We start from the raw sequence: 15,792 nt of genomic DNA, 5'->3' as shown, positions 1-15,792 counted from the left end.
CTTCTGTAATTGCTTCCCCACTGAACATGGTTGTTGATTGGTCAGTCCATACTCCCATCCTGCCTCTCTTTCCCTAGTAGGATGGGTCTCTGGGGAAGCGGAGCTCCAGGACACACTGGTGGGTCGTCTGTCCAGGGAAGTCTGGTCGGCATCATGTTAGCATCTGGAACCTGGTGTTCAAGAAGAGAGTTAACATATGAAGCCAAACAAATTGTTGACCAATCATGAACCTAAAGGCTGGAATAGTGCAGATGAAGTGTTGGGGGGGGGGTCCTCCATTTTGTAGATAGCTAGTAGAAGTATTTTAGTTATATTTCAAAGGGCCTGTAGCTATACTAGGATTTTTTGTTTGTTTTTTTTTCCCCCTGAGCCTGAAATCTGATATGGAGGTAGATCCAAGTTATTGTCTGGGGAGGTGATGTCATGTCTGGAAAACGGACAGAAAGCTGGATCAGGGAAGAGAGTAGCTCCATAATATGGGGAAAGGGTATAAACATTGTTGACTGTAAAGCCCATCGATTTGATTGTGTCTGGGGCCCATATTCAGTTTAGGAGCCTATGTGACCTCTGCATCCCTGTAAAGACAAGCATCTTATGTCCCTGTTGGATGGGCCCATTTCCTCCTGGTTAGATTTTGGTGAAGCAGTTAGAGTGGTTCCTTTCCCTCATAATAGAAGGCACCAAACGTCCAGTGTCCCATCATGCTGATGCAGGTTTGAAGTACTTGAGTCCTTTTTGAATTTCCTAACTTCGCCCCTGTTTTCTGTTTTTGCAGAAACGGAACCAAAAGATGCAGGCTCCGAGAAATCCAGCGGGGTGGTACGTTTAAATACAGTGAGGCAGATTATTGAACAGGTGAGAAAATTGATCCAGAGTCAATTTGCAGAATTACAGTCATTTGCAGAATTAGACCTGCAGTTGAATAATCATTAAATGTTAAGGAGTGCACGTGTTCATGATGAATATAAATGGAGGTCGTTTCACTGTGTGGGAACTAGTTTATGTTTTGTGACCGAGTTCAGAGTTCTCAGAATTATATTTGTTCAGCTCTTTTTTTTCCTCCCTTTTTTTACCACCAGGGTGAATGCTGGGGCTATAAGACTGCTCCACTGCTCCCAGTGGCATTATTATTATTGTGGTGGTGGTGGTTATTTGTTTTTAATAGAGAATGAGAGAGAAATAGGTAGAGTGACGGAGAGAAAGAGACCTACAGCCCTGCACCAATCACCACTTGAAGCTTCCTCCCTGTAGGTGGGGACGGGGATGGAGCCAGGGGGTGAACCTAGATCCTTGCACATGGCAATAATATCTGAACTCTACCAGGTACACCACCACCCTGGCCAGACAAATGACCAATTCTAACAGATTGGTAAACTTGAAGTGGATATAATGTGAGGAGAAGTACTTTCTGCAATTTTGTTTAAGTTAAGTTTTATCTGATGCAATGTTTATATTTTGGGTAAACTCTTTAATGCTGAATGACTTTCCCCCATTTCTGACAGGACAAGCATGCTCTATTGGACGTGACTCCCAAGGCTGTGGACTTGTTGAATTATACTCAGTGGTTCCCGATTGTGATTTTTTTCAACCCAGACTCTAGGCAAGGTGTCAAAACCATGAGGCAGAGGTTGAATCCAACATCCAACAAAAGTTCTCGCAAGTTATATGATCAAGCAAACAAGCTTAAAAAAACGTGTGCACATCTCTTTACAGGTAAGAAAATTTTGCTCAGAAGTGAAAGGTAAAGACAAGAAAAGGGGTGGCCAGATGGTGGCACACCTGGTTGATTGCACATGTTATAATGCACGAGGACCTGGGTTCATGCCCCATATCCCCACCTGCAGGGGGAAAGCTTTTTGAGTGGTGAAGCAGTGCTGCAGGTATCTCTCTGTTTCTCTTCCTCTCTGTCTCCCCCGTCTCTTAGATTCCAGTTGGTCTCTGTCCAGTAAATAAAGACTAGAAGAAATAAGATAGTAATCTAAATTCCAATTCATGAACACCTGAAAGGTAGCTAATCATGTGTATGAGTAAGTTAGAAGAGTGGCCATGGTGCACCTGATTAAGTGCTCACATTACAATGTGCAAAGATCTAGGTTCAAGCCCCTGGTCCCCACCTGCGGGGGGAAAGCTTCATGAGTGGTGAAGCAGGGCTGCAGGTGTCTCTTTGTCTCTCTCCCGCTCTTTCTCCCCCATCTCAATTTCTCTCTGTCTCTATCCAATAATAAAAATAATTTTTTTTTAAAAAAAAGGAGAGTGACATTGTTATGTTTAATTTTGCAATTTTGACTGTTTGAAGATGATTGTAACGATCCTTAATATAAAATCATTGATGGTTTTGATGGAGTTTACTGTTTTGTGTGGGCCTGAAAAGCAGGTAAGCTTAGCACCCTGTCAGTTATGACATTATTCTCTACTTGCCATCCATGCACGCACTCACTTTCAAAGTGGTTTCTTTCTTTCTCTTTCTCTCTTTCTTCCTTCCTTTTTTTCTTTCCTAATTTACTTTTCATGAAAGAGAGATAGAGGGAGGGAGAGACCAGAGCCTTGCTCAGGTCTGCCTGGTGGTGGTGCTGGGGATTGAACCTAGGACCTCAGAGCCTCAGGCATGTAAGTCTTTTGCAGAGCCACTATGCTGTCTCCTCAGCAAACGCTAGAAGAAGAAGCCCACAAAGTGATTTCATTATTTAAAAATGTCTTTGAAATAGGAACTTGGACACTTGGGATATTAAAGACTTATTATTCTTTCTCTCTCTCTTTTTGGATGATATTCTGATTATGTTTACAAAAGAAAAGAGTTGTGAGGCTATGGGTTCAGTTCCTGATAAAAAGTAACGGGCCTGGGTGGTAGAGTACAAGGTTAAGTGCACATAGTATGAAGCACAAGGATCCTGGTTCGAGCCTGTGGCTCCCCAAGTGCAAGGGGCCCACTTCTTCACAAGCAGTGAAGCAGGACTGCAGGTGTCTATTTTTCTCTCTCCTTCTCTATCTCCCTACCCTTCTCACTTTCTCTCTGTCCTATCCAATTAAAAAAAAAAATGAAAAAAATGGCCGTAGGAGTAGTGGATTTGTAGTGCAGGCACCAAGAAATAACACTGGAAGCAAATAAATAAATAGTAAGTAGCAAATATCCCTTGTGTTTAGGAAATCATACTAAATAAAATATTTATGGGTGACTGTGTATTCAATTCATTTATAAATGACCATGAGTGAGTCTATTGACAGTAGTGGCCAAGAGTTGATAGTTACTCTTCCCTGTGAAATGTACATGGAAGTTCACTAAGTCATCATGTATATTCATTTTTCCATAATAGAATTTAAAACGTAGTTTTCAAAGATGTTTTTTCATTAATGAGAGAGAAGGAGGAGGAGGAGAAGAGGACGAGCACATTACTCAGGCACATAGGATACCAGGAATATAACATAGGGCTTCATGCCTGGGAGTCCAATGACTTATTTACTGCACAACCTTCTGGGCTGCATATTTGAATGTTTTTTAAAGCTCCTGAAATGAAGACCCACTGCTAACTGTGATTCATGAAATAAAATGATCTGGAAAAGTGATCCTTTAATAGGTATTAATATAAATGAATTGTTCTGTGAACATAGTATAATTAAAGGTCTAAAGTTCTTGGTCAGCACCAGTCACAACCTTTCTGTGACATTGTATCTCACACTGGGGAGACTATGTGTCCAGGTGCTGTTTTGTTTTTTTGTTTTTTCCCCCTGTCACTCACTGACTTTTCATGTTAAAGAGTAAAATGCATCACTTAGCTCTGTGGTGAAATGTAACTGAGAGTTTACTTTAGCCAAATGCAAAAGAGGAAGCAGTCCATCATATATTCGGTTTTTATGAATGTGGAATCTTAAGAGTTTGTGCTTTTCATATACATTTTTTCCTGCATGATTTTTATTTCAACTATCATTTTGTAGTGCTAGTAGTAATAATTATTATTGGTATGGAATAATCTTAATTCCATGTATTTATACATAAATTATCATAACTATATTTATTATATATTAATACCTTTTAGTGGAATAATAGCCAGCCTTGTGTACACTTAAAAAAACTTTTTTATTGTCTTTATTTACTGGATTAAGAGGGTAGGAGGAGATAGAGAGAGAGAGAGAGACACCTGCAGCACTGCTTCGACACTCAAAAATCTTTCCCCCAGCCGGTGGGGAGCTGTGGCTCAAGCCTGGGTCCTTGCACATTGTAACATGTGCTCTCAACCAGGTGCAACCAGCCCTTGTAATGTGTGAGCCTGTCATTGAGTTCTTCTGAATGTCCATATTTGACTCTTCAAAACTGCATGGATGGACTGAGTAAACAATTTCTATCCCTTGTGTCTCATTCAACCTGACCGGGCTGTGATTTGAGAGTATATACCATCATCAAATCAAGTTGTTTTTCTGTGTGTGTGTGTGTGTGTGTGTGTGTGTGTGTGTGTGTGTGTGTGTGTGTTTAAGGTTAAATCATTGTTATGAATTAACAAGTGGGAGTAATAGAACTGCTGCATTTTACTATCGACTGTAAACTGTTAATCTCCCCCTATAAAGAAAATAAAAGCCAAGTTGCCACCACCCACTTCTCAAAAGTCATTTTTAAAACAGAAATTCTGAATTATATGTTATCTTGGGAATCTTAATGTACTCCATTCATGCTTTGAAGACTATTGACATAAAACAATGAACTTAGAGACCCTAGTAGAGCCATCCTTCATATGAAACAATGTGATTTTTTTTTTTAATCACTGTCAGGTATTTGAGACTTCTTATCAGCTCTCCCAGGTTCTCTCCTCACCCCGCCTTTATCTATTTTAAATTTATTAAAATTTTTATTTGTTATTAGTAGTATTTTATATCTTTGTAAGATCACAATGTATAGTTCCCCAACCACCCCTAAAGTTAAATGTGTTGTTTTTCTTCTGAAAGCGACCTTCTAGAACAATAGATATTGTGAAAAGAAGTTGTAGTTGTCCTTTGATGGGTGATGGTGGTGGTAGTGGTAGTAGGGATGTGTGCATTTGTGTGACAATTCAGCACCAACTTACCGGATTGGATCTGCTGTTCCCTGGCTTCCAGGAAGCTCCAAGGGCATCTCTCAAATTCTAGGATGCTTAAATCCCTGATATCTAAAAGGCTTAGTAATCTGTGTGTAATCTCCATGCACCCTCTTGTTTACTTGAAATCATCTCTAGGTTACTTATGATAGTGAATACAGTGTTAATGTTATCTAAATAGTTGTTACACTATGAGGTTTAGGGGATAATTTCAAGCAAACAAAAAAATTCTACACATATTTGCTAGAGACACAATTACTGCAAACCTAACACCATGTATTTTTAACTAATGGTTGAATACAAGTATCCAGAAATACAGTTACAGAGGGCCTATTGTATTGATTTTAGCTTTATAACACCCAATAGTTTATGACACTCCAGTGGTTAGACAGATAATAACTTTAGCTCTGTTCAACTAAAGAAACATCCTGTTCAACAAGTCAGGCAGTAGCATAGTGGTTTAAGTGCACATGGAGCGAAGCAGAAGGACCTACGTAAGGATCCCGGTTTGAGCCCCCAGCTCCCCACCTGCAAGGGGAGTCGCTTCACAGGCAGTGAAGCAGGTCTGCAGGTGTCTGTCTTTCTTTCCCCCTCTCTGTCTTCCCTTCCTTTCTCCATTTCTCTCTGTCCTATCCAACGACATCAATAACAACAACAATAATAACGACTACAACAACAATAATAAAAAAAAGAAACAAGGGCAACAAAAGGGAAAATTATATATAAGAAATATTCTGTTCAAATAGGTGGAGGCTTTGCCTTGAGTTTGTCTGTCTTAGTTCCAACAGGACAGAACTCAGTATAAATGATGTCATCTTACTTTAAAGTAACGTTGCTCTGGAAATTGATGCACATCTTTCTGTTTATACTTCCCTAGCTACAATCAACCTCAGTTCAGCCAATGATAGCTGGTTTGGCAGCTTGAAGGATACAATTCAGCATCAGCAAGGAGAAGCAGTATGGGTCTCTGAAGGAAAGGTATGTGGTCTAGTCGCTCTGCTGTGAGGTGAGAGTTTGTGCTCTGGATCTTCCTTCAAGAGGGTAGTGAATGTGGTAAAGCCAAACCCATTTGAAGTAAGAAATGTGTTACTGAGTTTTGATATTTTTTACATTTTCTGAAAAAGCAATTTAAGGAAGGGTCTTACAAAACAAAAAACTAGAATGTGACATATGCAACCCTACATTCACTTCCCCTTTGCTTTTAATGTAGTAACTAGTGTTGTATTCCAAGCGCACTAATCAGAGCTTACAAGATCTCATGCTGAGCTCCACAGCTTACTAAGAATGTGGGGAATTCAGAGTGGAGGCATAGAGAACATGACTAAAAATGAATAGAGAGAAGGAAAGCTAACAGAGTTTGGATTAGACAGCAGGTTGGCAGAGAATGTGTCCTAGGAGTTTGAGCAGGTGAAAAAGAAGACATTAGGGATCAATGGAGGCCTCTAAACTTGGAGTGGTCTCTTCTCTATGGGGGTAATTTACATATAGTTCCGCTGCCCTCACTATCCTCTTCCAGCTGCTTTGGAGTTGTGACACATGCAAGGTCGGATTTTGTTGCAGAAGCGGCTCAGTCACCATTTAGATTGTTGAGTCCCCCATTTTATTCTTTGGGAACAGCTTGGCATGCTCATTCTATGCACCCAGCATCTGTGGCATGCTTGCAAGTCCTCTCAGGCTCTGTGTTGGCTGCAAGGACAAGTTGACCAGGACACAGCTTCTCCCTTGGGGACCTGAGAGCCTCATGGAGGAGTAGGGAGGCATGCCACACCAGGCAATGTGCCTTTATTGGTGACAAGAATGGAAAACAGCCAGATTTTGGAAGGAAATGACTGTTAATCTCAGAGCCTTGCATCTAGGATGAGGACTGAGCATAGATAGGGAAGTGGAGGATCTCTAATCTGAGTTTCCAAACAAATAAAACAGTCATTTCAAGCCAAGTGAGTTGAGTCAGACGGTGGTGACTTACCTGTCTGAAACACGTCCACATTTCAGTCCCATGGCTGTGTCTTTGGGCATTTTCTTGAGCTCCCTCCCCACTTCTAGGGGATCTGTCAGACCCCACTGACCCTCCGAAACAAATTCCTCTAGATGGAAGGGATGGATGATGACCCTGAAGACCGCATGTCCTACTTAACCGCCATGGGCGCGGACTATCTGAGTTGCGACAGCCGCCTAATCAGTGACTTTGAAGACACGGACGGGGAAGGAGGCGCCTACACTGACAATGAGCTGGACGAACCAGCTGAGGAGCCTCTGGTGTCGGCCATCACTCGCTCCTCGGAGCCGGTGCAGCACGAAGAGGTGAGGCCAGACCGGCCGTGGGCAGGAGCAGGACAGCTGTTTATACAGGACACTGGAGCAGGTGCTCCAAGGGGCTGGGACAGAGGTTTTCTAGGCAGTTGTTCACCGTGTGACTACAGCTGTGGCCCCCGTAAGCAGGTCAGGGACTGAGCACTGGAGAGCTTAGCACTCTTAGACACTGATGCCCTCAGGCATGGCAGAGACACTGCACAGCACTTTATGCTGGCTGTCCAAATTTCTAGCAGAATGTTATTTTTAAATACAATAAATATTTTAAATTGCTTGTAACCTTTGATTAGGTCTTTGTACTCTTAGGTATCCTTGCTTTTCTTCCCCTGCCCCACCTTTAACCTTTCTAACCTAGCTAAAGCTCCTGAGTGTTTCCCCATCAGTTTCCTCCTCTTGTATTTCAATTTTTTTAAATTGAGTTCCTGATCAAATACAGCTGATTATGTGTCCTGTGTGTATCCACTGGCTGTCAAACAGATAGTTTCTAGTCCTCAGAAATCCATCAACAGACACTTGAGTTAGGGCCAGAGTGCCCATTAGCTGTATCTCCAGAACTCTGGGATACTGATCTTTATAGACTAGATACTCCATGTAGCAGGGAAAATAATGCTGTGAACATCCCTTTAGCCATTTTAGTTTAGTTTAGTATTTAAGAGATTTTACAGAGAGTGGGGTTGGGGATACATGTCACTCTAGTATTTACAATACCTGGGAGCTCACATTTGAAAGGCCAGAACTCCAGCACTGTACAACCTCCCAGTCACTTAACTCATTTCTGTGAATAACTTTGTTCATTATGGAATGGAGAAATAGAATCACTAAGAAAATAAGTTGAAGGGGAGCACCCACCCTAGTAAGAAATCTATATATACCGCTGGACAAGTTGTGAAGAATAAATTAATTCTATAATGTCTGCAGATAGAGAGGAGCTAATGGCTAAGTGTGGAGAAAAAAAGAGAGATTTGAGATTGGGAAGGACCTTTTTATTTTGTTTTGTTGTGCTATTATTTCTTTGTTTTATTATTATTATTTTGTCTTTTTTATTATTATTATTTTGTCTTTTAAGAATTTATCTATGATGGAAAAAATACTTGGTAGCTATCTTTTCCTGAGAGAAACACTAGGCCACCACTTCAACTTCTGAACTTTGCTCCTGGTGAGAAAAATGAGTGCTCCCTTTTCTCTGATGGGTTGCTTTGTGGTGAATGACCCTTTCTGTCTTATAGAACATAAGGAAGCCCAGCCCAGAGCCCCGAGCTCAGATGAGGAGGGCTGCTAGCAGAGATCAACTTAGGGACTATAGCCCACCCCCAGCATTCAAGCCAGAGCCGCCCAAGGTACGTGGCAGGGAGACCCAGGAGGAGAAGCCTGAGGCAGCCCATGTTAACCTCTACAAGATGCTTTTGGGTTCTGGTTTTCACTCACTGTGTTCTTTTGGCCTGTTGGTTAAACCCCAACTTAGGGGAAAACTACAGATAGGAAGGAAAGGAAGTTTTAGAGGAGTGTACAATTGTAGGACAGTTAGTGCTTGTTTTATTGATTTTTTTTTTTTCGGTAGAAAGAATAAAAGGCTGACAAATACTGCATGCCCAAAATCACCAATCTCAGAATCTGGTTTTCTTTTTCTGCCCAAAGTGTTCAAGGACTGGGAAGTCCTTACTGGTGATTTACCAGAGAGAACACTCCTCACCACTGTTTACAATGCCTCTCATTTTGAAGGCAGCTTCACTGATTTCTCAAATAGATGATTATCCTGAACAGAATCAATACAAAGCACATGGGTAATTATCCTATGCTTCTTTACCCAGCTTTGAACCAAAACTAGATTTTTCCTTACTAGACCTCCCCCCCCCCCCTTTATTTGACTCAACACTTAAGAAAGTAAGCATCAATTATGTAGCCAGTCAAATAACAGTGACATTTTGCAAGCAGGCCTAGGATGGGCTTGTGGAGGGAAAGTGACAACAAACAATGTGATACACTCTTCCCCCCTTCTCACCCATGTCTCCTCTGCCTGAGTGAGGGCAGGCACACTCCATGTGGTGTGAACACAGGAACCCCCCTTTTCGATCCTAAGCTTGTTTATTCCGAGGTCTTCTCCTCTACAGTGAAATTAGGTCAGATTTACTTCTAGCACCTGCAGGCTTCCCACCACTTCCTCAGGACCCCCTCCATTTTTCTAGAGATCTTCATACTCTTGTGTGGGAAGCCTAGCAGGGCTTAGAACATCCACCCAAGCTTGTTCCCCTGCTCTATTTGATTCCTTGTTGGAACAGCATTTGCTGACCTTCTTTGGAAACTGATCAGGAAATAGAGTGTATTAAATCACTAATATAAACAAGAAAATCAGCTCAAATGCAAGCTAAAAAAGATACTTCTTTCAGCAGATGAAACCACAAGTCAGAGAAGACTCCTTTGACTACTCCAGATCCCAGGAGTACAGGTCAAGCCCCTCAGCCATGACTGGCAATGAAATTCTGGGGGCCCCTGCCAAAGGGTGTCCACCCCCTGTTGCCATGAAACCTGCCCTCGGACGCTCCATCCTGAAGCCTTCCACGCCTGTGCCCCCTCCAGAGAGTGAGGAGGCTAGGGAGGGCAGCGAGGAGCCGGACAACACTCCCAGGTCTGTCCTGGGCAAGGTGAAAATATTCGAGAAGATGGATCACAAGGCAAGGTTGCAGAGAATGCATGAGCTGCAGGAAGCACAGAATGCAAGGGTAATTGCTCTCAAACCACTGGTTTCTTTTAAGTGTGTCAACAGTCAAGGGGGAATTTTACTTTATGTTTTTTTTAAGACTTTATTTATTCCCTTTTGTTGCCCTTATTGTTGTAGATATTATTATTGTTGTTATTGATGTCGTTGTTGGATAGGACAGAGAGAAATGGAGAGAGAAAGACAGACACCTGCAGATCTGGAGCCATGGGCTCGATACTTTATGTTTTTATTGCCACCGGAGTTATCACTGGGACTAAATCTACCGCTCCTGGTGGACAATTTTCTTTTATTTCCTTTTTTTTTTTCCTTACCTTTATTGGATAGAGACAACCTGGAGTTGAGAAGGAAGGGGGTGATAGAGATGGAGAGACACTTGCAGTCCTACTTTACCCCTGCAGGTGGGGGCCTAGGGCTTGAACCCGGGTCCTTGTGCATTGTAACATGTGCGCTCAACCAGTGCACCACCAACCGGCCCCGACATCTTTATTTTTTCTTTTCTTTTCTCCAGAGGACAAAGAGAAATTGATAGGGGAGGTGAGATAGAAAGGGAAAGAAAGAAAGCTAGACATCTGCAGCCCTGCTTCACCACTTTTGAAGCTTTCCCTGCAGTGTGTGTGGTCTCCCACCCCACCCCACAATGGGAATTTTAAATAAGTTGTATTTCAGGGTAATGTTTCCCAGTTCTTTTCTTACTACTGCAAATGGGAAAGGGTTCATGGGCACAATAGCACCCATGCACTGTGCTTGTGTGTTTCTCCCAGACTGCCAGCTCCTGTGCACCTCTCTGCTTAAATGGAAGGAAGTAAATATATATTTATATATAATTTATTGTTGTTGTTGTTTATTTATTTATTTATGCCAACAGTAATAGCTAGGACTCAGTGCCCACAGAACACTATCACTTCTTTTTCTTTTTTTTTTAAATTTATTTATTTATTTATTTAAAAAAGGACACATTAGCAAAACTATAGGATAGGAGGGATACAAATCCACACAATTCCCACCACCAGATCTCCATATCCCATCCCCTCCCCTGATAGCTTTCCCATTCTTTATCCCTCTGGGAGTATGCACCCAACATCATTGTGGGTTGCAAAAGGTGGAAGGTCTGGCTTCTGTAATTGCTTCCCCACTGAACATGGGCGTTGACTGGTTGATCCATACTCCCAGTCTGCCTCTCTCTTTCCCTAGTGGAGTGGGTCTCTGGGGAAGCGGAGCTCCAAGACACACTGGTGGGAAGTCTGGTCTGCATCATGCTGGCATCTGGAACCTTATAATTTTTAATGAAGCTCAACTCTGGCTTATGGTGGTGGTAGGGATTGAACCTGGACCCTCAGAACCTCAGGCAGGAGAGTCTTTTTTGTAGAACGACTATCTTGTCCGCCTGAAGTTTAATAGTGACTGAAGTCCACTATTCCCACATCAGAACTTTGTGTCTGGTTCTAGAGTGGGAAGAGTGACAAAAGGACTTGTGCCTCTCAGAAGCTTTTTTATCTTTAAAATGTTTTATTTATTCATTTATTCGATAGAGACAGAAACTGAGATGGAAGGGGGAGATAGATGGATAGATAGATAGATAGATAGATAGATAGATAGATAGATAGATAGATAGATAGATAGAGTCTCCCCCCTGAGGCACAGCGGCTCAAACTCAGTCCTTACATATAGTAACATGTGTGCTCTACCAAGTATGTCACCATCCAACCCCTAAAACATTTTTTGTTAATGATTTAATAATGGTATACAAGATTATAAAGTTACAGGGGTATAGTTCCATACCCACCCTCTTCCAAAGTTCTTTTTTTTTTTTTCTCCTCCAGGATTATCACTTGGGCTTCATGCCTATATTACAAATCCACTGCTTCTGTGGCTTTTTTGTTTGTTTGTTTGTTTGGATAGGACAGAGAGAAACTGAGAGGGGAGGGGAGGAGAAGATAGAGAGGGAGAGAGACAGAGACACCTGCAGATCTTCTTCATCACTTATGAAGCAAACTCCCCTGCAGTGAGTGTGGTCCCTGCCCCCCACAACGGGAATTTTAAATAAGTTGTATTTCGGGGTTTGAACTCAGATCCTTGCACTGGTTCTTGCGCTTTGTACTATGTGCACTTAACCTGGTGTGCCACCACCCAGCCCCCTACTTCCAAAGTTCTATATGGCACCCCAACACCCCCCTCCCCCCCGCCCCAGGCTTTTAAGGTTTATCCACAGTGTAGCATGTGGCAGAATTTCATTTTGTTTCCATTATTTTTAATGAGTAAAAAAGAGGAGTCAGAGCACTGCTCAGTTCTGGCTTGTGGTGGTATCAAGGATTAAAACTGGAACCTTGGGGCTTCAGGTATGTAAGTCTGATAAATAACCACTGGGCTGTCTCCCCAGCAGAATTTTGTTTCTTCTGAAAACACTGTGTGTAAAGCCAAGGTCTCATGGGCATGATTGTACTACTCCTGTGTCAACTTTTTAATTCACAAAAAGAGAAGAGAGAGAGAGGTAGCCACAATACCAGAGGATCTCTGGCTTTGTTGGTCTACTCTGACACACACACACACACACACGCACGCACGCACGCACGCACGCACGCACACACCCCCAGTGAGCTATCTCTCCAGCCCTAAACAATTTCCCCCTATTTGGCATGTACTCCTGGACAGTACATACAACTGGAGTTGTTCCTGCCTTTTTTCTTCATGATAGAAACTAAAACAGAAAGAGTGCGAGTATAGCAGAGTCCCAGAGCAGATCATCCAATGGCTCATTCTTTCCTTGTATTTTATTTTATTGTATTTTACTTTCCTCAATCTCCACAGGTTGAAATTGCTCAGAAGCACCCAGATATCTATGCAGTTCCTATCAAAACACACAAGCCAGACCCCTGCCCTCCCCAGTACTCAAGGTAAGAGGATGTTTAGCATATAAGCATCTTAGAGTTTAGGACTTAGGTTCTTTTTTTTTTTTTAATATTTATTTATTTATTCCTTTTGTTGCCCTTCTTGCTATTTTATTATTGTAGTTATTGTTATTATGATTCCGTTGTTGTTGGATAGGACAGAGAGAAATGGAGAGAGAAGGGAAAGACAGAGAGGGGGAGAGAAAGACAGACACTTGCAGACCTGCTTCACCGCTTGTGAAGCAACTCCCCTGCAGGTGCAGAGTTGGGTGCTCGAACTTGGATCCTTACGCTAGTCCTTGCACCTTGTGCCACCTGCGCTTAACCCGCTGCGCTACCGCCCATCTCCCTACCCGTCTCCCTAGGACTTGGGTTCTAAGGGAAGAATGGCCTCTTACACTTCAAAAACTTCTAGGGCAAATATCCCAGTAATTTTGCCTGTATATTAAATCTGAAAAAGCATATGCATTGGCATTTCAAGTCAGTCCTCTTAACATTGGAACACAGTTACATTATATTGTGTGAGGACAGAATATATACAATATTCCTCCAAAGCTAGCCTTGTTTTGTCACTAATATTTCTGACCCAGAGCCAAGCTCGCTATTTCCATTGCATCACCTCATATGGTCAGGGCATTTGTGCTGGACTGTGGTCTAAAAGCAAGGAAACAATCAACTGACTGAAGTTACAATATGCTCAGATGTTCAATACTTAAAATGCTGCATAAACATCAGGAATCACCACAATGTCTTTCTGTTGAGCTATACACTGGATTGTGTCCTGTTTCTGATAATACAAAACAAAACAAAAACCACAACTTATTTTCTTATAACTGGAAGCTAGAGTCTAGTCTTAAAGCAGTTGAAACCTGGAAGTAAATTTCTCCTATAGTGACACAGCCAGGTAGCTTGCCCTAACGACACGCGGGATTTGGTGTGGTTGCTTAGAAGTGTTAATCATGTCACTGCTGGAAGGGGACTGCAGCCAAGAGAGCTTGGGGTGAGGGCTGCAGTACCCCTTATCCAAAGTGATGGGAATTCATTAGGACAGGGAGCTCTCTGCTACTGCACTTCCCATCCAGGTGGGCACTGGTTTCAGTCGGTTACTCTCCTATCCACGGCATTACTCTGTGGACATGGAGCCAGCCAGGATAGCCCCAGTCAGCATAGAGTCAGAAGTTAATGCTATAGTTTAGGTGATGATCAGCCTGGCGCACCATCCACTGTTTCTCTGTGGGCAGTCGGGGCTTACAAGATGCTTTGGATTGCACTTGACCCTTTCACTATGTTAATTCCAGAGTCCCTGAGCCACAGAAAGTTCCTTCCAGATCCTATCAGGATGCCAGAGGAAGTTATGGCAGTGACGCTGAAGAGGAGGAATACCGCCAGCAGCTGTCAGAGCACTCAAAGCGCGGGTACTACAGCCAGCCCTCCCGATACCGGGACACAGAGCTATAGATGCTTAGGAATAGACTCCTCTGTGCCAGCTGCTGCCACCTCAGAGTCACAGTCCTGCAGTGTCTTGGGTGGTTCTGGCTGGTGAAAATGCACTGAGGTGGGCCCTGAGCTCCTGCTTCCTCCTGGGTTTGGTTGTGGATGTGGGTGAGGGTAGTGCTCAGGACAACCCATGCAAATGAAGAAACTAAAGGCTCTGTTTGTGGGATGGGAATTTCTGACTTTCTACTCAGAACTAAGAGAAACACTACAGTCTGTACTGTTAGCTGCTCAGTGGACCAAACTTTGTATTAATTCTCTTTGCATATTTTAACATGTATATTATGAGGCGATAACTACTTTTCCTCATTAATAACTGCCTTCAAGGACTGCTTCCACTTGAGGCAATATGAACAACAAAGAAATACAGAACTGTCAGACTTAATCTAAAATCAGAGAAGTATTTTATTACGAGTTTAAGTGCCTTTGATGAGAAGTGTCTTAAGTATTTTTCTTTTCTTAAAGCTTTGTGCAAACTTACAGTGGACTGAACCTTTTTTTAAACCAGAACACTGCTCAACTCTGGCAGATGGTGGTGCAGGGGATTGAACCTGGGACTTTGGAGCCTCAGGCATGAAAGTCTTTGCATAACCATTATATTATCTACCCTCTGCCCTGTACTATACCATTTTGACAAAATTTTATACCAATTTAGTAGCTATGGTTTTCTCTGCACTGTGTCATCTTTTCAAGGCATTTGTCTTTGTAATATTTTCCAGATATTCTGACTGTATATATAATAGTAATATTTGGTAGTTTTAATAGTAATACACTGGTAGCTAGTGACCAGTGCTAAATTGCTTAAAGACCAAGAGGTTGGTATAGATATATATATATTTTTTTTTTTGTCTAAAATTATGTACTTCACAAATGCAGATACTTAAGAAAAAAATGTTATTTCCAAAAGTGTGCATTGACAACCATTTTATAATTTAATAAAAGGAGAACATTACAATCAATAATTTGCTTTTTGATGGATTTCTGTACTACTCCCTATTCTTGAATGTAACTTGTGTCTGATCATAAGAATGAAAAAGTGGGGGGTCGGGTGGTAGCGCAGCAGGTTAAGCAAACGTGGCATCAAGCGCAAGGACCAGCATAATTATCCCGGTTTGAGCCCCTGGCTCTCCCCACCTGTAGGGGAGTCGCTTCACAGGTTCTTCTTCTAGCGTTTGCCCTTCTTCCGTAGCCAGTCAACAGCATCAGGTTGAGCCTGATGTCAAGTTTCGAGACCTCCTTTGAATCTGGAGAGGTGACAGTCGTTGACTATGTGGGTCATAGTCTGTCTGTAGCCGCAGGGGCAGTTCAGGTCGTCTCTGGCTCCCCA

General features: G+C 42.3%; 1 protein-coding gene across 7 annotated transcripts in view; it reads left to right on the top strand.

The window, feature by feature from the left end:
• Positions 1–15,427, top strand: part of TJP2 (tight junction protein 2) — a 172,986-nt gene extending 157,559 nt beyond the window's left edge. For 3 of the 7 annotated variants that reach the window (XM_060199718.1, XM_060199717.1, XM_060199714.1), the window contains 8 exons: positions 776–855; positions 1,503–1,713; positions 5,938–6,038; positions 7,149–7,361; positions 8,597–8,707; positions 9,755–10,087; positions 12,892–12,977; positions 14,270–15,427. In XM_060199718.1, the coding sequence (XP_060055701.1) occupies positions 776–855; positions 1,503–1,713; positions 5,938–6,038; positions 7,149–7,361; positions 8,597–8,707; positions 9,755–10,087; positions 12,892–12,977; positions 14,270–14,429 (1,295 nt within the window). In that variant the 3' untranslated portion in view covers positions 14,430–15,427. The remainder of the gene's footprint in view (positions 1–775; positions 856–1,502; positions 1,714–5,937; positions 6,039–7,148; positions 7,362–8,596; positions 8,708–9,754; positions 10,088–12,891; positions 12,978–14,269) is intronic. The other 4 variants (XM_060199712.1, XM_060199715.1, XM_060199713.1 and 1 more) reach the window with 2 other exon arrangements.
• Positions 15,428–15,792: the final 365 nt, after the last annotated feature.

The sequence above is a fragment of the Erinaceus europaeus genome, chromosome 10 (assembly GCF_950295315.1).
Source record: "Erinaceus europaeus chromosome 10, mEriEur2.1, whole genome shotgun sequence".
NCBI classification, from domain to species: Eukaryota; Metazoa; Chordata; class Mammalia; order Eulipotyphla; family Erinaceidae; genus Erinaceus; species Erinaceus europaeus.
The sequence above is the reverse complement of the archived record's forward strand: the minus strand, read 5'-3'. Positions and strand labels throughout refer to the sequence as shown.